General features: G+C 37.7%; 1 protein-coding gene across 1 annotated transcript in view; it reads left to right on the forward strand.

The window, feature by feature from the left end:
• The first annotated feature begins 660 nt into the window (after window positions 1-660).
• LOC136678964 (galanin receptor type 1-like) overlaps window positions 661-24,036 on the forward strand; it is a 38,896-nt gene continuing 15,520 nt past the window's right edge. Inside the window, exons 1-3 of the mRNA XM_066657178.1 lie at window positions 661-1,068; window positions 2,417-3,103; window positions 11,238-11,303. Coding sequence (XP_066513275.1) covers window positions 1,021-1,068; window positions 2,417-3,103; window positions 11,238-11,303 — 801 coding nt within the window. The 5' untranslated portion in view covers window positions 661-1,020. The remainder of the gene's footprint in view (window positions 1,069-2,416; window positions 3,104-11,237; window positions 11,304-24,036) is intronic.

Here is a 24,036-nt window from a genome sequence, read left to right on the forward strand (position 1 = left end):
TTTGCTGCAGGTTTCACTCTGCATGTACTACTAAAGCTTGGCTTCATAGACCCAGACTCCTGAACTGACTCCTTTGGTGTATCATTAGAAGCATCAGAAAACTATGACCACAGACTGTTGATCAGCTACAGGAAAATGTGCTGTATGACAGTGGTGTCCAAAATTTTTTGCTGTGTTTTACAGGTTTCAGACTCAAAACAGGTTTATATATACGTCATTGGTCAGTAATAAAAATGCAGTTATTAGCAGATCAAATGTTATATTTATATCAAAATCAAAATGACATCTATTCCAGAAATACGGGTGTTATAGCATTAATTTATATTTTATGATTAATCTTTTTAACGGCCGTTATGTCACGTGCCTGCGCCCACATATGCATTATTACTATGGCGACATGTAGCTGCAATTTACAGGTCAAAATGAGCTCTGTGGGTATATTAGGCGTTTATGGACCAATTGACTTCCCACACACGTGACCAATCCTCTCCACCCACCGACCGACCAGCGAAGCCACGTTCCCCGCACCTTATCCCTGAGGAAGATTGCGCGAGGAAGAGCGGGCAGGTCCTCGCGCGTTTTATGGCGGGAAGGCGTCTAAAGTTCAGCACTTTCGCTCTTTAGCGGAACTCGCGCGGGTGTCCTTCGCAGACGCAGTTTTGAAAGTCGTGAGGCTCTCGAGCTCGGTGACACATGCGCGACCGTAGTCGCCCGCGTGCTCTAAGGATGTGCATGAACGGACTGAGAGGAGAGCTGAGGAACGGCGGCGGGAAACTCTCGTGCCACAGCTAAGTCGCGCGCTGCACCTTGTGGACGAGAACCGTATTTACGCACGCCAAGCTCTTCTCTCCGGCACCTGCGGAAATTCGGCGAGCAGTACGCGTGATGTCCAGTGGACGGGTATCAGGCGCGGAACAGCGGGTCAGAGTGTGTGAAGTTCTGCAAATGAGTACGAGCTGCTGACCACTGTAGAATAACACTCCCGGACATTTCAGTTTATCGAGGAGCGCGCGCCGACCGATGCCTTCAGCGTCAGAACAGAGACGTAGTACATCCTCCTTCATCAAGGTACAGAAAACGTGAATATTGCCTAAAGGGGCAGCCACGGTCTTAACGTTTAGGTTATTACCTTAATTATGTTGCAGATGTACACTTTGGAGTATTTCAGAGGAACAATTGTATCCTTATCTGAACCCTTTTACAAACCCGTTTCCAAATAGAAGACATTGTCAGAGAAGTACACCTCTGATCAATTTAGTATAAATAATGTATGTACTGTCAGCGGAGGAAACGTGGCCAGGAGGGTTATTTTTTTTCTTTAAGCGTACATTTACTTTCCAAGAGGATATGAGCATTTCTGTACCATAAAAAGTATAGACAAATGGAGCTAGCCTAGAGTCTCATAGGAGAATACTGGAAGGAAACATAGATAGAAATAATGTAAATGTCTATTAAAAGGCAAAACAATGGACATAAAGTCCCACATTATTCCCTTAAATGAGTACAAATGGTAGTGCCTTGGAATCACCTTCATATATAAATTACAACTAATTAAAATTGCATATCTTTGCCATTTTACAACATAATATTTTGTACGTACTCACAGAAAAAGATGTGGCAGTAACCCGCAACCTGTCACTGTGCTGATACCTTTTCCCTAACACTGTGTTCAGTACATTTAGATGGGGAACATAATTTCAATGTTTTCTGTTTTAATTGTGCATTTATATAAGGTTTTTCTGTTTTTTTTTAGAACTTGTTCATGTTTTCATCAGAAAAAGAGAATGATGTTTGGTTTTAGGGAACACAGCTTAATATATATATAAGAGTCCATTTATTGTCATTGTTGTACATTTTGTGAACAATAACATACCTGTACTGTACAAAATTTAAAGTCATGTCATTCAGGGATTTTTCTGAGTGTGAAAAAATTAATATACCTAAGTAACTACTGATCAGGAGAACAGAACCTTTAGGGCACCACACCAGTGACAGTGGAGTACCTTGTAATTAGATTAAAAGATTAATATGGTTCGGAGAAGATAGGCTACTCATGAGGGCACCACTCCAGTGAAAAGAGGGGTCTTAAAAATGACTTTACAAAAAAATCTTCCCTCACTAAAGGGACTAAAGATGCAAAAATAACGGTGATGTCCCAGAGATAGCTTTATGTTTTCTGTCTGAGAGGTTTCTGTCAGGTTAAGGAATGTATATGGTTTAAAAATAAAGGTAGTTGAGATGTAACTTTCACAGTACCACGGCTGAATGGTGATGGTGCACTGCGTCATTATTCCCTAATGAAATGTACTGAAGCTGCCCTTGAAGACACCACTCCAGTGACAGTGTACCTTTTTATCTGGGATTGTTGTGGTATCATACAAAAAAACTAATACTGTACTATTTTGTTCATTAATAGGACACCACCCCAGTGATGCCAGACAAGATGGGCTTGTCCAGGAATGAAACATTGCTGTGGTCTCACGAGCAAGCAGACACCAATCAAACGGCCAAAGACTCTATTGGCCCAGAGGTGGTGCTGGTGCCAGTCATCTTTGGCTGCATCTTCTTTTTGGGCATCGTGGGGAATGCTCTGGTCATGGTGGTCATTGGGCGGATTAAATCTGGACGCTCCAGGAGCACTACAAACATCTTCATCCTGAACCTGAGCATCGCAGACCTGTCCTTCCTGCTCTTCTGCGTGCCCTTCCAGGCCACCATCTACTCTCTACCAGAGTGGATCTTCGGTGCTTTCCTGTGCAAGTCAGTGCACTACTTTGTGACGGTCACCATGCTGGTCAGCATCTTTACACTGGTGGCCATGTCAGTGGACCGTTATGTGGCCGTAGTGCTCTCCAAAAAGTCACCGTGCATACGGAACCGCAGGAATGCACTGCTGGGCGTCTGGCTCATCTGGCTGCTCTCGCTGGTCTTCGCTGTGCCTGTAGCACAGCACCAGGTGGTGACGAACCATCCGGATGCCCCCAACAGCTCCTTTTGCTGGGAGGTCTGGGGTGAGCGCCTGGCCAGGCAGACCTACAAGGTGACCATCCTGGTCATTGGCTACCTCCTGCCTCTGGTGCTGATCACCTGCTGCTATGCTAGGGTAAGTTTCTTTTGCCAGGTGTAATTTCTTAAAGGTGTGTGGGAGAATAGTGATGTGGATTAAGTGTGCATAAAACAAGTCAATAGCTTAAACACATTGTATTGTAATTTGTGGAAGTTAGAAAGCAGTCCTCTTGTGCTTAGAAGCTGTTTTCTGTTCTTGTTGCCTTCATTACCTCCTCAATATAAAAATGCATCAGTGCCTGAACTTAGCCTTTTCTGGCAGCGTCTGGTCATTTATAAGAATTTGCAGGCTTCTTCAGGATGCATTACGCATCTTATAATAAATGCTGGACTGTAGGTGGACACAGTTATGTGTAATGTTCGATTTTATGTTGTAAGATGTCTTTGAGGTTTTATTTGGCATTTCGCCACAAGAAGCGCAGTGAAAAATGTGGGTACACTTTCTTACTGCAAGTATCCAGAATAATATAATTATTTAAAAGCAGTTGAGCTCTTGCAGCAAAAAAAAAAAACACGTCAACCATTTCTGTGTTTTTTTTTTTTGTTTGTTTTTTTTATCAACATTGCCTGCGAGTACTGTCTTAACCATGGAGATAAGCAGTTTTTCAGCATGAACTTGAGTTTAAACTTAAAAGAAAACAGTTATAAACAGAACATTGCAATGACAATGCTGAATCATCTTTAATATAACTACATTACTTATGTGTTTAGGTTAAGTGAGGTGGAGTATTGATCTTGGATCCCACTCAGGAGGCTTTATCACTCCAGACACTACAGAGAATGGAGTTTTACTGCTCCTCAGCCCAGTGCTTTGACACATTGAACCTCTCTGCGCAAAGCTTGGTATTAAACATTGAGCCTTAAAACTCATGTGTAGATGCTCCAGAGCAACCCAATTAATTTAGTAATCTTTTGTGCAGATTATGCATGTTCTACTGTATCGAGTGGTTGTACCATACGGTAACTCAAAATGGAATTTAGAAAGGATGGATTCATTCCCGTGCTGAGAGAGCCATATTATAAACTGTGTTAAGGTATAAAGTTGGTATTTTGAGTTGCCCACGCACCTCCATTGAGGGAGGTGATAATGCATTTAAAGACATGAAAGACCGCTAATGAACCTGCACTGTTCCAAAGGTGCCTTGAATATGTGTCACATAATAATGTATAGTGGAGTGATATTATGAAAATGTTCCCTGTGGCTCTAGGGTGCTGTTAAGCTGTGCTAATGTGAAAAATATATTCAACATCTTCCTTCCATTATACTGAAATTTTCCCTGTTGTTTGTGTGGTTAAAATAAGTCATTATTAAAATTTGCACACCTCTATTCTAAACTCCCCTTATCTCTTATACTCAAACAAGTTTATTAAAGATACTACTGTCATGTTACTGTACCTTAAAGACTATATGTATAGTATGTATTAAGCCTCTTTTGACAGAAAGTCCATGGAGAAACACTAATTATAACTTCAGTGTGAATGCAGGGTTACACTGCTGTAGGTAGATCAAATAATTGAGTGCATTGAACTGATGGCATTGCCCTGTAATGACCGTAAGTCAGTGACACATGCTGTAAATAATATATATAAAAATATTGGAAATGTGTATAACAATATATCATTGTTATTGAAACATTTCATATTGCGATACATATTGATATTTAAGTATTGTCCAGCCCTAGACTCATGTCTGAAAAGTTTTCTTTTTTAAACAGCTAACTGTAGATTTGTCCCAGCCTGATCTGGAGAGTGTTGGGAGAACATTAGTTGTAAATACATGTGCTTGCTGTGTTCAAAGCTTTGAAAACAGCTTTCATTCTGCTCCTAGTACAGAGACTATACTATTCTTCCCACTAACACTGCTTTGTGCAGCGAGCTACTGCTGAGTTTGAATGATGGTGAAATGGCAGCCCTGTCACCATAGCTCCTTTTGATGTGATATTTGTTTATTTAAAGAATAAAATTATAATTTATTGCTAAAGTATGTCATTTCTGCCACTTTCTGGTGCATGTTGGGTGGTAGTTTTGGATGGTAGAAGTAAAACAAAAAAATGTCATCCGATCAATTACTGGCTGGTTGGTGAGTGGGTGAATGAGTAGGTGGCTACAAGCCAATTCCATGAGGTGCTTCACATCTATAATTCCCAGATTTTTGGACCTCAGTGTAAAAAAAGTTTGTTTTCAGGATTTTACAAAAACAATATATTCATAGAGGACCTTTTTGAAATGCCATTTTTGAAACTGTTAATATAGCACATCACAGTAATTAGAAAACTGAATTGTTGGGCCTTCTGCAAAGGGTTTTTAAAATGTTATAATTCTCTGTTACTGTCTGATTTTGATTTTAGATAAATCGTCCAAACATTTGGCCATGAATAAAAAAATCTAAATCAGGTAGATCAGCTTTAATGGATTGTCTCAATGATTAGATCATGCTGTGCACAAGCCACCTGTTTGTTTGAAGTTTATTAGAGAAATACTTCAGCAGGATTCAGTATAATCTCTCTCTGACACAGTTTTGATTCAGCAGGTTTATGAGTTCCTTTCTAAGTTTGTGTAATCAACATAATAAGTGAAGCACATAGAGATTAGGTTGAAAATAACTTCAAGGTCTGTTTCTCTGCCAGATTTGGAGAATCATGGTTAATTGTATTTGTGTACACCTGTACTCTGGGAAGTCTGTTTTATCTCTGTTACATTACTTATTATACAAGTTCCTTTCAGACAAACAAAATTATTCCTTATTGTGTGATAAATATTGTAAAAATATTGATTATACTGAGTATCCCAAAGTAATGAATTATATAACATCAGTGTTGTGCAACAGGTCATTTCCCTTTCCACACACTTCCAGGGCTCTGGGTTTAATTCCCACCCGTCTTGTAACGAGGTTGGTGTGTTCTTTCTGTGTCTGAGAGGGTTTCCTCCGGGTGCTTCACAGTCTTAAAAAAACATTGGTCGAATGCGTGAGTGACAGTGTGAGTGTGTGATTCATTGTTAAGGACCGGTGTCCTGTCCAGGATGTGTTCGTGACTTGCGCCCAATGATTCTGGGTAGGTTTCAGATACAGCTCAACCCTGAACAGGATGAAGTGGTTACCGAAGATGAACAAATGAATAAATGAATGAATTTATTCATTCATTTATGTAAATATTGAATAGAATATCGATTCGATCACTCACAATTTTGAGATTTGCTAGAGATGATATGTATCCAAAAGTAGTTATTACATTTTTAAAACATTATAGTTTATACTACACAGATGTGCACACATATATGTTCATCAGTCATAAACACATGCCAAAGTGAACCTTTGCATGATTTATAATGTTATCTATGTTAATTATATGTTAAATGGAAGTAAATAGAAATTAAGCTTGAAATGTGCAGAAAAGCCATATTTAGGTTATTTACGCTTATTTTCAAGTAGAATACTAGCTAAATATTCTGCTCAAACTTTTACATGGCTCCTTTTATGATCTGCTTGTCATAAAATTAGAATATCATGAAAAAGTTGATCTATTTCAGTAATTCCTTTCAAAAAGTGAAACTTCTATATTATATACATTCATTACACACAGACTGATATATTACAATCGCTTATTTCTTTTAATTTGATGATTATAACTGACAACTAATAAAAACCCCAAATTCAGTATCGCATAAAATTTGAATATTACTTAAGACCAATACAAAAAAAGAAATGCTGGCCATCTAAAAGTAGGAACATGAAAAGTATGAGCATAAGTATGTACAGCGCTCAATACTTAGTTGGGACTTCAGCTCTTCTGCATTGTTGGGTCTTGCATATTGCATCTTCCTCTTCACAATACCTCATAGATTTTCTTTGGGGTTAAGGTCAGGTGAGTTTGCCGGCCAATTAAGAACAGGGATACCATGGTCCTTAAACCAGGTGCTCATAGCTTTGGAAAATGAAATCTGCATCTCCATAAAGTTGGTCAGCAGCAGGAAGCATGAAGTGCTCTAAAACTTCCTGGTAGACGGCTGCGTTGACCTTGGACCTCAAAAAACACAGTGGAACAACACCAGCAGATGACATGGCACCAAACCATCACTGACTGTGGAAACTTTACACTGGAACTCCAACAACATGGATTCTGTGCCTCTCCTCTCTTCCTCCAGACTCTGGGACCTTGATTTCCAAAGGAAATGCAAAATTAAATTTAATCAAAATGGCTCAACACAAGGAATGCGACAGCTAAAACCCATGTCTTACATACATCTGTGCGGGGTGGTTCTTGAAGCATTGACTCCAGCTGCAGTCCAGTCTTGGTGAATCTCCCCCACATTTTTGAATGGGTGTTGTTTCACAATCCTCTCCAGGGTGTGATTATCCCTATTGCTTGTATACTTTTTTCTACCACATATTTTCCTTCCCTTCACATCTCTGTTAATGTGCTTGGACACAGCTCTGTGAACAGCCAGCCTCTTTAGCAATGACCTTTTGTGTAAGTTGTCAATGGTTTGTCTTTTGGACATCTGTCAAGTCAGCAGTTTTCCCCATGATTGTGTAGTCTACAGAAACAGACTGAGAGACCTTTTAAAGGCCTTTGCGGGTGTTTTGAGTTAATTAGCTGATTAGAGTGTGGTACAAGTGTATTTTCACAATATTCTCATTTTCTGAGATACTGAATTTGGGGTTTTCATTAGTTGTCAGTTATAATAATCAATTTAAAAGAAATAAACATATGAAATATATCAGTCTGTGTGTAATTATTGAGTATAATGTACAAGTTTCACTTTTTGAATGGAATTACTGAAATAAATAAACTATTTCATGATATTCTACTTTTATAACCAGCACCTTTAAGGTTGAAATATGAAAGCCTTTGAATGCTGCTGATTTTCAATTGAATTCAGATACACAGCTGTCATTTCATCTGTAAGAATAAAAATCCATGTAGAATCATTTACACCCTTGTTTTTTGTCTGTATTTTAAGGAGCCACCCATTGCTATTTATATAAAAATATGAATTGCTTTGCTTTGCATATGAATAAGAAATGGCACCCCAGAAGCTCTCTTACAAAACCAGTGCATTTTCAAACTCATCTGGCTTTGAAACAGAAGTGAACTGAACTCTGTAACAGTGGTTTTCACTGGTGATGTACATTAACCTTTGGCCGAAAGTCTTTAGAGGGGACAAAGTAAAAGCCTTAATGAGAACATACTCCTACAGACTGCTGCTACTTTGACAGAACCCATGTTCTCCTGTCCTTTGACAATAAGCACAGCTTCTGTATAAATATGACACTCAGCAGCTGTGGGCATAGCTGGACATGAGCAGTAGATTTCTTTATTTTATGTAACTGCTTTTGTATTCTGAGGTCTGTTTTTCCTGCAGTTCATAGAGTTCAGAGCTTAGTTAGGAATCAAATCATGAGTCATATCTTATCTTATGTCCATTGTGTACCTCTCCAGGCTTTGAAACCATGCAAAAATCAAGCTAATTATTTTATTTTTATTAGAAACAGAATTCTTCTACTAATTTCCACTCATTTTTGTGAGAAAATAAGTTTCATCTTTCTTGTCCAACAGCAAGAAATAGCAAATTAAGCATCTCATTTAACTCAAATATATTTGTCACTGTGGTGGTACCCTCAAGGGTACATATTTGTGCCTTTAAATAGGGAACATAATTGTACCTTATTCTATTATAATTGTAGATTTTAAAATCCAGGACTTGTTATATATTATGTTGTCTTATTTTACACAGTTCTATAATGAAAACTTAAAAATATTAACCTCTCCTTCTGGAGAAGAGAATGTAATGTACCATTAGGAAACACAACTGGAGTTTTAATCAATGGTGTACCTTTAAAAGTACATTTAGACGGTTTGTAGCTTTAATGACCAATAGTGTACCTCTACAGTACCTTTTTTTTTAGAGGGTAATAGCTAGTTCCTCTTTTGCAGCTGTAGCAGTAACTGTTGTACTTGGAAGGATTCATGTTAGATGTTGGTACATTTTGGCCATTTTGGCAAGCATCTGAGGACATGCCATAGCTAACTGGCAGGTATTATAAATGCTGGTTTCATCATCATTTTGGAGTCAAGGTAAAATCGAACATGTCTTGTCATGACATATGATTATGACACTTTCTGTGTGAAAAAAATGGCTTGTTATGATAAATGATTTTGTTGTTGAATAACAGAGAGCACTAGGCTAATGCTACTGGACATAGCCTGACCAAGTGAGGCCTGTGGAGCAGATCTGTTCTCTTTAGAAGACACTCCACAGTAGCTTTACCTGGCAGTTGATATGTTTTTTGTATACAGCAATATGATATAACTCCAGGGAACATTGTAATAATAAACAATGATGCTCTGAGATGATTCATAACCTCATTCATAATCAGTCATAGACAGACAAAGAACTCACTGATTCATCTTCACCTTTAAAACAAAACAGAATCCACAGTTTGTTCCAACTTTTGAACAATTAAAGTAAACTTACTTTAATTAAACAGTTGTTCCTGTGTTATGGTAGAAAATGTAACATCCACTGTACCAAGAAAAATGTTTAGGTTACATAGGACAACTGGAAAATTGCAAGAAGTGCCTCACTAAAGTGGTTTTCATTTCAAAACAGCCAGTATATAGACTTTATTAATGTACTCAGTGTCAGGAAAACCCAACAAACATTAAACACAATAAAAGCCTCAACAGCTAAATATATTATTTCAGTATTTAGTTCCCACGGTTGTGTCTAGTATTATCTCCTGTTTTCTGTTTATTTCGTGTGTCCCTGTTGTCTGTGTGCTTATGTTCTGCTGTTCCTTATGCTGTCATGTTTACTTCTCTGCCCCCTCTGTCAAGTCCTAGTGTTCTGTGTTTTTACCAGTTCAGCTTAGCTCTTGGATGTGTCTTTCCCAGTAGAAGTTTCCCATGTTTCTCCTAAATGTTTATTGAGTGTTTATTTCAGCTGTAGCATTTGTGTTTTTCAGTTTGCTTTATTCCTTGCTGGCCTTACTTACTCTTCAAAGTTTTGTGTTTATTTCCCCAATATTTGTTTTCTGTTTTTCTTTGTTTTATGTTTTCATTACATATTTCAGTTTCTGCATGTTGATATGCCTTCCAGTCTCCTGTTAGACGCCTCCAAATCTCCTGTCTCTGACGACATTACTCCAACATTCTGCTTTTATTACAGGTTATTTTCTTTTTGGAGACATTGTTTTTTATGCTCAGTCTCTATTGTTTATTGCATTCTCTGCTACTGGCAGAACAAGTAATACCCAACACATTTAATGATGGGGCAGTCCATCCGTTTTTCTGAGAACTTCTTCAGTTTTGTTTACTTTATATAAGCCCCATTTTCAGTGAACTTATATATAATTTTTGAACTCAAATTATGATTTTCCCTTTTATCTTCTCTTCCTTATGAAAAAGGTCAACCTTATATCTTATTTCTTTAGAAATATCTATTACAGTATCTCTTATAACTTAATATTAATGGGCATAGAAACTGGAAATTAACCCCTAGGCTAGATGTGATCTCTGAATATTACGTGGTACCTGTACCGGAATTCCTGTGTATAACAACAAAGTAATAAAGAAATATAATAACGCAACACCTTTTGCAGTTAGTAGTCTTTATTCATGTCAGTCTTAACACCAGGTGCCAAATATATGACACTGTAGATCAGTTTCAGTTTTTCAGTTGGTCTGTCAATATGCAATAAGAAAAGCAAATGTGTGAAACAAAGCAAAGATTCCAAGATTGTATTAATAGTTATGAGATTATGATATTATTATTATTATGAGGTGTGTAGGTTGTTGGACAACACCACTAAATCCAATACTCCTGATTTTATTGCATTTGTCGACAGAGTCATATTTGAATTGTAAAATAATTCATTGAACTTTTAATTATTAAACCCAGAACCAATGTTATCAACTATTCAAATATTTCTTTTTCATTTAAGGAGTTCAGTTTAACTTTCACAATGGTGAGAAATTATTTTAATTATTTGAGTGCATCCATTATGCATTATGCAGTTCCACAAATTTGGTTTAGCCTAAGTCCATTCCATTTGGTAAAAGATTAAATGCTGCATTAAGCAGATGGTTAATCTTTGTTTCCAGGGGACCTGCAGCACTTGAAAAAAGGTGGCTTTATGGAATTCAACCTGAATTTTCTTCTGTTTCTAGGTGTTGTATCATCTTCATAAAAAAATCAAGAATATGTCCAAAAAATCTGAACGCTCAAAGAGAAAGGTAAGAGCACCACTGTTGTCTGTGTCTTGTGCCTTTTCTTCTTGGACCTTTGACTGTTGTACTCAATGCATGTGTAATTTTAATAAGTTAAAATCACAATATAGACCTCTGATGTTTTGTAGTTTGTTTTATGTCCATTGAGGAACTCGGGGTCTAAGCATGTTTACTCTATGGGGAATATGAAGAGAATATAATAAGACAAATATAAAATAATGACCTCTTGTATTTAAAAAATATTAAAATTAATTGTTTTGAATAGTACCCCATTATCTGTGGTTTAATGGTAGAAAGCATGGTAAGTGCTATCTTTGGGTTGTAGACTTCTTGTTCTTGCTTGCTGCTCTTGCGTTAACAAATTGGGTAATTAACTCATAATCTTTACGCCACTTTGACTTTGTCGCTGCCTTAACAGCTCCCATTAAAGCTATTAGAAACCTGTAAATAGTGGTTGATTGCTCACAAGCCTGCATTTCATCTAAAGGAAATTTAGAGGTCACCTCCTGATGAGTGGAGTTGAAAATTGACACCTTTTTTAGTGATTGAAACTTTGTGAACAAGTGAATTGTATGCTTTAATAGCATATATACACTTCAGATTCACCTGGAGACATTCGGATTTTCAAGGCAGGCTTTTAAAATGCAGCAAGTGGAACATTTGTAATTGAGCTGTGTGTCTCTGACTCTATTTAACACTCTTCCATCTCTGGTCTTGGCCCTTTACTTCTGCTAATGAACCTTAATAGAGAGAATTTAAGAGCTACTCCTGTACCAGTGCTGTCACTTTGTTGCAGTGAGCAAGAGGGACGAATTATTCAGAAAAAAAATGTGCATTGAACAGTTGATATGACTAAGGCGAATTTAACCACTGTGAAAGACATTATTACAATATCTCACTCAAACACCTGACTTAGAGTGAAATGTAATTATTATAATGAAGTGAAATTGACTTCTGATGTGCCAGAGAAAGGTAGCTTTTAGGAGCATGATGACAGGGCTGTATCTATAGTAACACATCACTGGCCTTGGATCATTTCAGAGGCGGAAGCTTTCTGAGACAGCAGTCACGAATTTTATGGATGGAATGGGGTTTTTTTCCCCCCTCTAAAACGTGTTTAGAGCAGAGCTGATCTTTTGCTGCTGTAAGTCGGCAAGTAGTACACACAAAAAGGGACAAGAGCGTATGGAAAGATTGTAGTTGACAACCTTGAAAGAAAACTATCATTCAGAAGTCAGCCCTGTGCCAGTTATGGCTGCATGTTAAGATTAATCACTTTACAGGAAATTGAAGAGTGGTTCAGAGTTCAAGGCGGAGTCAAACAGATATCAAACAGACCCCTGTCCTTTGTTGTAAAATGCCAAGTGAAATGCATTCGCTATGTTGTAACCCACAAAGAAAAGGCCATTTTATTTTTGTTTGTGTTCTTGTAACATGAGAATTGAGAGCATGTTTAATTGTTAAATTGCTAGTGGCACAATGTGCTTCGGTTACTGGTGGAATATAATAGACTTATGAGCTTAGCATATCATTTTCATGGTAGAATTAATAGAATGAATAGACTGCATAGACACCTGACTAAAGCCTCAAAGGCATGTAAGGATTAAAAAAAAATGACAGAATATACTAATAGGATGCTATCATTTTGGTCATTAACTCCACTTGCATTCATGCCATCTCATGAAATGGAGGGTTGGGAATAGGGTGGGAGCAGGTGGACTATCAAATTTCAAATTAATTAAATAATTTATGTATTTATTTATTTATTTATTTCTTAAGCCAATAAAAGGGCCAGCTAGCCTGTAATGGTCAACCAACCGAGAACCCACTGTATTAATTCTTTCTACCTGTTGATATCTGCTTGACTGTGAATGGAGGTTTACACCATTTTAAACTGTTTAAAAGTGGATGTGCACATATCTATGCACATCATGCAATTGTAAGGAACTCCAGGTATAAGCAGTTTATATTGGAAAAATGATCAGCACTTTCAGATATCACCTTGTGATATGTGATAATCTAACATCATACAGTAGATCTCAGCTCTTTATTATCAATATATAATTTAAGGACATTAGATCTCATGTGTAATTACTGACAGAGTCTGATAGAGATGATCTTTAAAACTGACTAAATAAAATGAATAATAAAAAATTATATTTTCTATGACCACATACTCACATGATCTATGTAAATGCTGCAACAATTGCCTTAACTTAAGGTAAGTAATAGTCCAGTGTTCCTCATCGTAAGCTACACTACATGGCAAAGTGTTTGTGGACATGACGAGAAGAACTCAGTTTCACTGCTCCACAGCTTAATGCTTGGGGAACTTTTTGTCCCTCTAGCCAAAGCTTGTTTGTGGTGTATCCAGTGTCCCCTGTTTTTTCATGTCTTTCTCTCTAGAGCATATAGAAGCTGTACATGCACAGTTGAAAGTCTGCGTGCACCATGGGTGCACCTTAAGGTATCAGAATTCACTCATTATAAGGGAGGGCCAAAAAAGGTTTAGACATATTCCCTTACTGAGTGTGCTGAGCAGGTTAAAAGACAGAAATTGATGTCTTTTTTGGCTTGTGTTTCTTATCATCACAATAAACACACAAAAACCTGGAGGGGGCTTATACTGAAATACCTTAGTGGTCTTTCTCATTTGCAGTTTTTTTTCCTTATAACCATCCTGCTCTCTCCTCTGCTCACACAGAGCTGTTTCAAAGTTTACAGAAGAGGAGAAGACAAGAGCCCTCACACACTAACAATTCCTCTTAACAACTGATAATGAAAACACACTCGAGAGCACAAGAGGGACTCTCACACACCAACTGGTTTAAACACACTCCATTATCGCGAGTATTTATTCTTGCTCACATCTAACACACAGCATTACACACTTTTAGCGCAGTATATAGCAACAGGAAGAAGGATCTTTGTTTTTTCCTGTGTGCTTACGTGTATTCATTTATTCGGGAGCACTATAAACGAGGTGTTAGATCAAAGCTACTTGGCATTTTGAAGGCTGGGGCCATATATGGGGCTAATCATTTACAGAGTGCATATTATTAGTTAACATGACCTATGATATGATAAGAAATTTGAGAAACATTGGTAGTTAATGTTGTTGTTTGAGCTTCTCTTTTAATTTTTGGCTTTATCTTATATTTTAAATCTTATTTTTAGCAGCAGAATGCCTACATGTTCCAGCAGTAGGGTGCTAATGTTGGGTCATATAGAAAATATTACAGATGCCAAAAATAGTGGCACCCACAATTGTATAAACATTTATAATGAAGGTGCTCTCTGGAATTGGGCCTCCCAATCGTGTGTAAAGTCTCATGGTAGACTTACCAGAATTATAAGGCTTTGTTTAAGTCTTATCAAAACACCCAATTCCAAATATTTATGGACACCTAGTTGACCAAACATCCTCAAAACTTTAGTATATTAAAAGAGGCTATTTAAAAAATAAAAGCATCAGAGCATCTCATTTCGTTTTATGGTTTACTATAGAGATCATGCAGGCAACTGAACTTCTGTTTCCAAAGTGGCTGAAACTTACTGGAGCCTGTAGTGTTTGGTCATACAGTGTAAGAAGCAGCAGTGTATTGAAAACCATTACACTTTCATAATTAGGGTAGATATATATTTGCTGTTTGGCACTGCGTTCACATAGACACCATCTGTGTCGTGAACGCAACTGTTCATATTCTTGCCTGTGTGTTATGCTTCTAATTGGAGTCTTCCACTAGAGGGCAGATCAGAGAAAGACATGGGTAACTTGCAGACTTGTCTGTGACACAGCTTTCTTCAAAACTCTCTTCAATTGTGATGCTGTTGATCGCCTACACTGCCCCTACCATTTACCCATGTACTGTACCTTGCGTACATGTAGCATTTCTTTTCCAAGGTTGTACACAGCGAACATGCAAAACTGATGCAGGAAACATGAAGCAGCCATGATGTATACGTGAACACGTAGTTAACAGCAAGTATATCTCTACCCTTTGAATATATTTTGAAAATCACAAGTCATTTTATTATAACTAAGACTGTTGAAGAAAGTGGCCATCATGTCAGTATGAAGCATCAAGTGTCTGCACAGCTCTGGAAGGAGGTCACGGTGGAGTGGTGAGATACAACTTTTAGTTCTATGTGGAAACAGAGAGGAAAGTTCTTGAGTGAGTTGAATGAAATGTGAATTATCACTGAAGTAGATTTGGTAGAGGAAAGCTCAATTTTAGAATGATAACAACCCCCATCCTTACAAAAAAAATGCATGTTTACTGATAAGAAGCTTATCTATGTTGTTTCTCAATTAATAATTCATTATTTTGTTTCCATTCTGACAAGGGAGTATATTTCCCTGCTGATGAATTGTATTCATAATGGACAAGCACCTCTGCCAGGATTTTTATTGTTATTATCACATGTTATGAGAATACAACACTTAACGTGACCCATTTATAGAGGCGAGTTGTACAAAGAAATATTTCAGCCTTGAAGTGTACTAGAATTTTCCATTCTTTTGATGTATACTAGATAGTTGTTGTTTTGCACACTTTCATTACAAATTACTCTATATTCATTAATAACAGTTTTTCAAAGGGATAAAAACTGCTGGGTAATGGAAATGCATTAATAATTATAATATTTTTTTATTCATAAGAAACTTTCAAAATACAATCACATGGGCATGGTACAATCACACAAAAAAAGGACAACAAAACACTACTGCTCTACTGAAGGGGATATACATCACATGAATATTTCTTGTGTGTGTAAAGTTAACTCCTAACACAGTGTTTCCCACACCTTCAATACTGTGTCCCCTTTTGTAGATAAGAATATTTTGGAACCCCATCTGTGATACATAGTGCTAGCAGAAGACAAACATGCCTCATTCATTTGCCTTGCTGTACTCTGGGAGGGCATCCTAGTTTTGGTAACCACTGCACCTCCAAAACCTGTTATACCTCAAAAATTTAATAGGCCACATATTATGAAGTGATATCCACAAATTTAAAGTGCATGCATTGATAATCTTCATTCGTGACATTTTCATGGTGAATGAAACAATAGAAATGCACCAGATTTAGTTGGAATAAAATCTTATACATTGACTTTTGGAATTTTGGAGATACGTGTTTTTAATTGGACGGCGATGATTTGTATTTGACCTAATTGAGGTTTGTATGGCTGATTACTATCAGCTTCTCACAACAACGTTCCAATTTTTACTTTAAAGACTTCACAGTTTAGTAGATTCTGTTACTGAATGGAAATTGAAGGGCATACTCCCTATTGATCTCCTTCAGGATAATTTCAGAAGAAAATATTGTTCGGTTGACTTCCATATATATTTTTCCTCCTTCTGTAAAGTCACTCTTGTTAATATGACAGCAATTTTCTTTATTATATTGGCAATAAAAAATGACACATATCTGTGTTTACAAGCGGAGGAAGGGGTTTATCATATTCCAGTAGATGAGTTTATATCAGGACATTAAATATTGTGGAGAGTTTACAGAGTAACGGCCAAAGTAGCAATCAAATTTCATGAGTAGTCATGACAGAACGTAAATCATGGATAAAGTGAAATTGATGACTGTCATATTTGTCAACATTACTGTGACATCAGACAAAGATATCTAATTACACATTGGAAACACAGATGAAGATTCAGTTTGGGTATAGTTCAGCATTGTTCTGCAACATGTGGATAATGTGTTACAGCTATGATTTGCTGCACCATATAATGCAATTGAATGTCACTAAATCATCTTTGATCTCCCAGTGTTCCAAACGCTTGTATGTTAAAAATGTTAAAGACAGTTCCACTGTTATTTCTTTTACTATCAATAGCACTTAATATGTTTGAAATTGTAGTAAACAGTTCTATTTACTTTTACTTCTCCAAGCCTGAGCTTGAGTGTGAAGTATATTAAGCTTTGTGTAGTTTTTGGAGCGCTCAGGTGGGCTTACAAGGGGATGTAAATTACACCTGCAAATGAAAGAGAAAGCATTCAAGATCTATGATGTTAAGAGAAGACAGCAGGAGCTGTTTAACACTAACAGCGCTGAGTTGACCAGGAGCACCTTCACAGCTTCAGATTTCTTTTTATAGGATTCTTTTTAATTTTCAGATATGCACAAAAAATGCACCCACGGCAAGCAGAGAAACTTACAGTGGCAAAAATTCACCATTCTAAAATCTAAAGCCAAAATATTATGTAAATTATATAATTTTATATAATTTAAATTAACATAATACCTCCCCCAAGTAGGCTCTGGACCTACCACGACCCTGAACTGGATAAGCGGTTACAGATAATGAATGAATATTGCAGAATGAGTTCAGATGGCTACTGGAAAGCTCAGACCAGCAAAATCAACAAGAGAAACTCAACCCACCAACATTTCATGTGTTCAATATTTAATTAATTGGCAGTAATAATAGCTGAATCCCCAATGTCTGAAAGCAAACTGATACCTTTCCATTCGTATGATGTATTAACAGGGAAAAATAGTATAATTGCTGTCCAGATGGTGATGGTACAGGAGGCAAAAACAGTTTTTATTTAAAGTTCATGTGAAGAGATTTTATTCCAAGACATTTCAGTTGTTCTATTTATCAATCAACATTCATACAGTGCAAAGGACAGCTGCTATGTTCAAAAGATTTAGTAAAAAAAAAAAAAAGGAATAGTTTGGGGCTCTAGGCTAATGTTTGCATCTACACTTTTAGACTCTAGTGACTAAGCCTTTTGTACCAGTATCTTGCTCACATCAGATACATTTTGCCTACATGTTGGCACATACATTTAAGGCCAAATTTTGTGTTGTGTGTTATGGAAAAAATTTGTTTCTTTTTCTCTCTCTGCCTGTTTATTTGAGAGGAATCATTAAAAACACAGAAAGGGTTTGTGTTGATTTGCTCGGCCTGAACCTTGACAAAAATGTCCATGTTGGAAGACCTCTATAAACATTGACAGTAGAAGCTGTGATAAGATGGGGACACGAACCTCAAACAATAATACTAATTCAGCTGTTGGGATCACATGTGAGAAGATGTGGTACAGATTGTGCCTTGATCTGGTCTTAATATGTGCGAACATGTGTAAGCATCACATGCATGATCTCCAGGTTTATTGTAAATCACTGCCCAGCAAGAGTGTTTTTTTCTGTGTAAAATCTGCAGTAAAGTCCCTTTTTTGCCTGGCATTTAAAGCCAGATTGATGTTCTGTTAATTCACCTACACAGATGTAGGTGGGTGTTGTTGTTCATTGCATGTGCAGTAGTGCCATCAGCAAATTTGATTACGTGACAGGTTTTACAGGCTGTACAGACTTGTAAAATGAGCACACATTCAGGTTCAGATATTACACTGTGGTCAGTGTCAGCAGTGGTTGTAGAATTTTATTTCCTGAGTTTAAACACCACTGGTAAAATCACACATATAAAATATACCATGTATGCTCTTACAGCATAATGGAAGAATAGTAGTCTAGCGTAAGTAAGCATCCTTTGTTGTGAAGAAGGTCACAGGGACTTTTTGTCATTATATAATTTTGACACATAGCCATTCTGTAGCCCCAGTGCTTCTGACCCACACCACTGTTTATTAATGACAGCCTGGAATGGTGGGCACATAAACCTGCTGTATTGCTTTTTCCATTGTGAATGTGGGGAATGTAGAGGTGATTTGTGTATGCATCTATTCTGACTTGTGCTTTCTAAGAGACTCCTTTTTGATCTTTTAGCAGATGTTTACTGAAAATTGGATGTAGTTTCTCTTGCCAAACTCTAAGAGATGTTAATGGATGGACAATGGAAAAGCATGTTATGCTGTAAATTAAATCTCTACAGAAGAATTCTCTTTGCTCTGTCAAAATGTTATTATTTCCTTTCAGAGAAGTGTGGCCAACTCAAAAAGATCTCACTGTTTACTTTGGGTGGCTTAGCTGTAATCCCATTTTAAAACTAACCCTGCCGTGTGAGTTGGATATATCTTTCCAAATGTTGCTGTATTACAGGAACTAAGAAACAGATGTGAATTCTCAGACTCGTGCACCGTGCTGAGTAACTGAGAAACAGCTGTGATGCACTGTAGTGTATACCACTTTTTATTATTCTTATTTACAGGGAACAATATAGAATCCTAAACAGCTCAATTTATTTCAGCTTCCATTTTTCATGGAGCCTTGCTTTTTTAGCATTTCAAAGAAATCTGCAGAGCTTGTTTAGCTCATTTTTGGAAATCACTCCAGGAATTGGGTTACACTTTCTTATGATTTTTATGATGGAAGCAGGCACTGCAGTGATGCAGTAGCTTCTGTGTTTGTATTACAATTTGTTCTCAGTTTCCCCTTTTCTCAGCACTGTTGATTTCATTTTTCTGGTCATTTGCCTTGTGTTCCTTGAGGGTATTTGGAAATGTTTTTTGGAATGATTTGGAAACTTTTTCCATATGGGAGCTGAAAACATGGAGAGTAAATATATAACTGTCAAAGTTAATCATAATATTATACTATATGCCTTGTTTCTACCCTCAGTGTCTGTTCTCCTGGCTCAACTGACCATACCCCTTTTACCTCATTCTTCAATGATCAGCACCACCACTAAACATGTATGATAGTCAACCAACTTACTGTTATAGTGTATATACTCTTGTAGCCTGTTCCTACTTGCCATAACAGGTTTCAGGTTTTTTTCGCTCCTAGTTTAATAAAAGTGTGAAGATTATTCTAGTTCTCCTTCTTCATAAAATGTAAAGCTGAATGCCAGAAGTGCTGTTCCTGTTGTTTGCTGATGATATTAAACTGCACTTTTTTGGATTCTGGCACAGTCTATAAACAGCAGCTAGATGAAAATTATCTTGATAAAAAAAGATATTGACACAGGCTTGAGATTAAATGAGAAAGATTTGGCGAGGGCTTAAAGAGTCTTGCAGCTGTCATTGGTGTGTAAGCAAACACTTCCACCTTGGTGGCAGTGTTTGTGCTCCTCTCTGTGTGAGTTGGAGGTTTGGACAGTTCAGATTCCAATTGAGCACTAGGTATGCTGTCCACTAAAGGCCTGAAATCCAGCCATGAAGATTATCAATCTTATTGTGTAGGGTCTGGTTTGTTAAAAATAGTAAACAGTCGCCTGGAGGGGTTAATTACTTCATACTAAAGATCAGGAAAAACATTTCATTAATATTTTTAATTAATTATTAGCAGTGGTTTCAGAAGAACTGTAGTGCAAGCAGGTTTGGAGCCTCCTCAGAATCACTGGGCGCAAGGTGGATACACACCCTGGAGGGGGTGCCATTCCATCGCAGGGCAACACACACTCACACTTAATGGACACTCTGAGTAGCATGAGTAGTTATGGACATTTTGAGTAAAAAAAAAAACAAGGCAGAATTTTTTTAGTTTCTTTACAATGTGTTAAATTCTTTAAAGTTTTTTTAATTCATCATTGTGTAGGGAAATACATATAAATAAATATATACAGTGAATTAATGAATGACCATTAATTTCTGACTAGACAACAGTATCAACAGGTTCTATATACTCAGTCAGCAGATACAGAGCTGGCCAGAGAGGAGAATGATCCAACACCTAAATAGGACCTGTGGGGTTCCTGACCCTTCAAATAACAGGTTAAAAGTGGTCTATAAATATGCAGAGTAACAGGACTACAAATTGTAATTGTAGATCTACAAGTAAGTGGATCTGAAAATGGACAATGAGGTCATTTTAATGTTCTGTCTGGATTGGTGTATATATCTATACAGAGAGAGAGAGAGAGAGGGGGGGGGGGAGGAAGAGTGCAGTTTATGACCAATCACAGGTGCAGACAGACTCCAGCAGCGAGCCTGAGCCTCAGCCCGTTTAATTTCAGATTGTAGAAGTACGGTCACAGTGGATGTGTGTAAGGGTCATTCGTGAAGGTCTCTTTCTGCAGTGTGAGGCTCAGCTCCAGTAGAGCTGGGAGGGTCAGGAGTTCTCAGAGCTTCATCATTCTTGGGTGCCTCCTTATAAATGTAATACCAAGCACCTGAACACCAGATGTTTTACCTCAGTAATTTTATAATACCATAAAGACTTTATTTTGAACCTCAAAAATGAAGCAGCTTTAGAGGACATTAATCACTTGCTAAACCAGAATATATTCTAAAAAAATCAGGGACTAGCAAAGCCTGTAGCCAAAGTAACTGTGTAATGATGCACTCTCCTGAACTGGAAATAGGGGCCTTCTACATAATTGCTCTTCATTAATGAAAAGAGTATTTGTTCTTCTGCTTCAGACATTATTTTTTAATCACTGATTCTAAGTGAACTCCACCTTCGTAATATTTGAATGTTGTAATGAGATGAGATATAATGCAAGGCCTTGCCATATTCCTACCTTGTCCTCCAACCAGGGTGCTGACCGTAATGCTCCTAAAGTTTCAAAATTGCCTACACAGCAGGGACATTAAGAAGAAGCTATAAAACATATATTAAACACACTCAGTCAAAAAGAACTGTGATGAAGGCACACTGGTGTGTTAGTCATAGTCCTCTGCGTGGTTTCATTTCTCTGCATTTTTCGTCAATAGGTTTCTGTAAAATTGCAGTGCTTCTAATCATGTCTAGTCATTTTCTAACTAGAGAGGATTTGCTTATGGCTTATGTCATGAATATACACATCTTCAGTAAAAATGTTTTAAAATAATTAAATAATATATATGGGCCTTCCCTAAAAAGCATAGTCTATAAAAACAAAAAAGAGGTTTTAACCTCTCTTTGCCTTTAACATAACAGCATAGTTACTGCCATTGATCAAAATGGTCTATGTACTGTAACTAAACTCTATAATATTGTTAAAGTTAACTAAACAGTTTCATGAGAACAATTAAAATATCTGTAAAACATAATTGTAAATACTGTCTATATTGTTGAAATTTCTTTGTTCACTTTAGAAACCTTTATGTGAGTAATTGTGCGGCACGGTGGCGCAGCAGGTAGTGTCGCAGTCACACAGCTCCAGGGGCCGGGTGACTGTCTGTGAGGAGTTGGTGTGTTCTCCCCGTGTCCACATGGGTTTCCTCCAGGTGCTCTGGTTTCCTCCCACAGTCCAAAAACACACGTTGGTAGATGGATTAGCGACTCAAAAGTGTCCGTGTGTGTGTGAGTGAGTGAGTGTGTGTGTCTGTGTTGCCCTGTGAAGGACTGGCGCCCCCTCCAGGGTGTATTCCTGCCTTGTGCCCAATGATTCCAGGTATTATTATTATTATTATTATTATACTTATATAGCGCCTTTCTAGACACCCAAGGACGCTTTACAATCTACACTGCTCAGAACGCTCAATTCACACACACACAGGCGAGAAGCGGCAGCCAAACGCGCACAGCGTACTCTCAACCAGAAACGACCGTCCACCTGGAGGACTGCATCGGGCACTAGGGTTTAACCCAGGACAGAGCGCCAATCCATATCTGGGCTCACACATACAGACATTCATTCACACACCAGGACAGTTATTAGAGAAGCCAATTCACCTACCCTCCATGTTTTTGGACCGTGGGAGGAAACCGGAGCCCCCGGAGGAAACCCACGCAGACACGGGGAGAACATGGAAACTCCACCCAGATGGGACTTGAATAATTTCATCCTTCAAATTTACAGTTACTTTCTAAATTAAAATATGAAACCTAGAAATGAATGGCTGAATATTCCTGAAATGTTGGAACATCCTTATCTTATTAATAATGAAGTAGTTGCTTTGGGACAATGGTCCACATTTTGACTGAAAAAGAATGCTCCACATCTAGTGGACTGGCGCTGACTCTACAGAGATTCAGAGAAAAAATACTGGACTATGAGTCCATGTCAAGGATGTTGTAGAATATCAGAAATGCATTGTTTTTGCCCTCACTGTGCCAGAAATGACTCAGAAGTGACTCCTATCATCCCCAAACCATCCGTTTCTTGTTTGTGTTTTTATCACTCTGTGTGTTTATATGTCTTGAGAGTAGGAGTTTATAGCAGGATCATCCAGCTGGTTTCTCGGCTTGACTGTCAGATTTCTCTGCAATTAAAATGTCGAGGATTTAGTGAGGAGGTTAATTCCTACAGCTTGTGTTTTTCTGGTATTTCTTCTGGCTACACAATCACCTGTGGATTAATGAGTTAGTACTTACATTATTATGCCTCTAAGCTTGTAATTACTTCACACATTAGGGCTCATATTATGACAAATATTACATTGCCTGGCAAGAACACCAAAGTTATTTACTATGTTTAATCCCAGGAATGTTTTTAAGAGCAAGACATTATTAAATGACAGATGGTACACTGCAATTATCACATTATTATTAGAGAGAGTGCCAATCCATATCTGGGCACACATACAGACATTTTGAAATACCATGCATTCTAGGCAATAATAATGTAATCAAATGATAATTTGTTCCATTTTCTCATTTTTTTTTTATAAATACTTCAAAAATATTTTGCCTTTATTAAATTAACAGCAGTTGGCAAGGTGGCGCAGCAGGTAGTGTCACAGTCACACAGCTCCAGGGACCTCGAGGTTGTGGGTTTGAGTCCCGCTCTGGGTGACTGTCTGTGAGGAGTTTGGTGTGTTCTCCCAGTGTCCGTGTGGGTTTCCTCCCAGTCCAAAAACACACGTTGGTAGGTGGATTGGCGACTCAAAAAGTGTCCATAGGTGTGAGTGTGTGTGTTGCCCTGGGAAGGACTGGCGCCCCC

Source organism: Hoplias malabaricus, chromosome Y, assembly GCF_029633855.1.
Source record: "Hoplias malabaricus isolate fHopMal1 chromosome Y, fHopMal1.hap1, whole genome shotgun sequence".
Classification (NCBI taxonomy): Eukaryota; Metazoa; Chordata; class Actinopteri; order Characiformes; family Erythrinidae; genus Hoplias; species Hoplias malabaricus.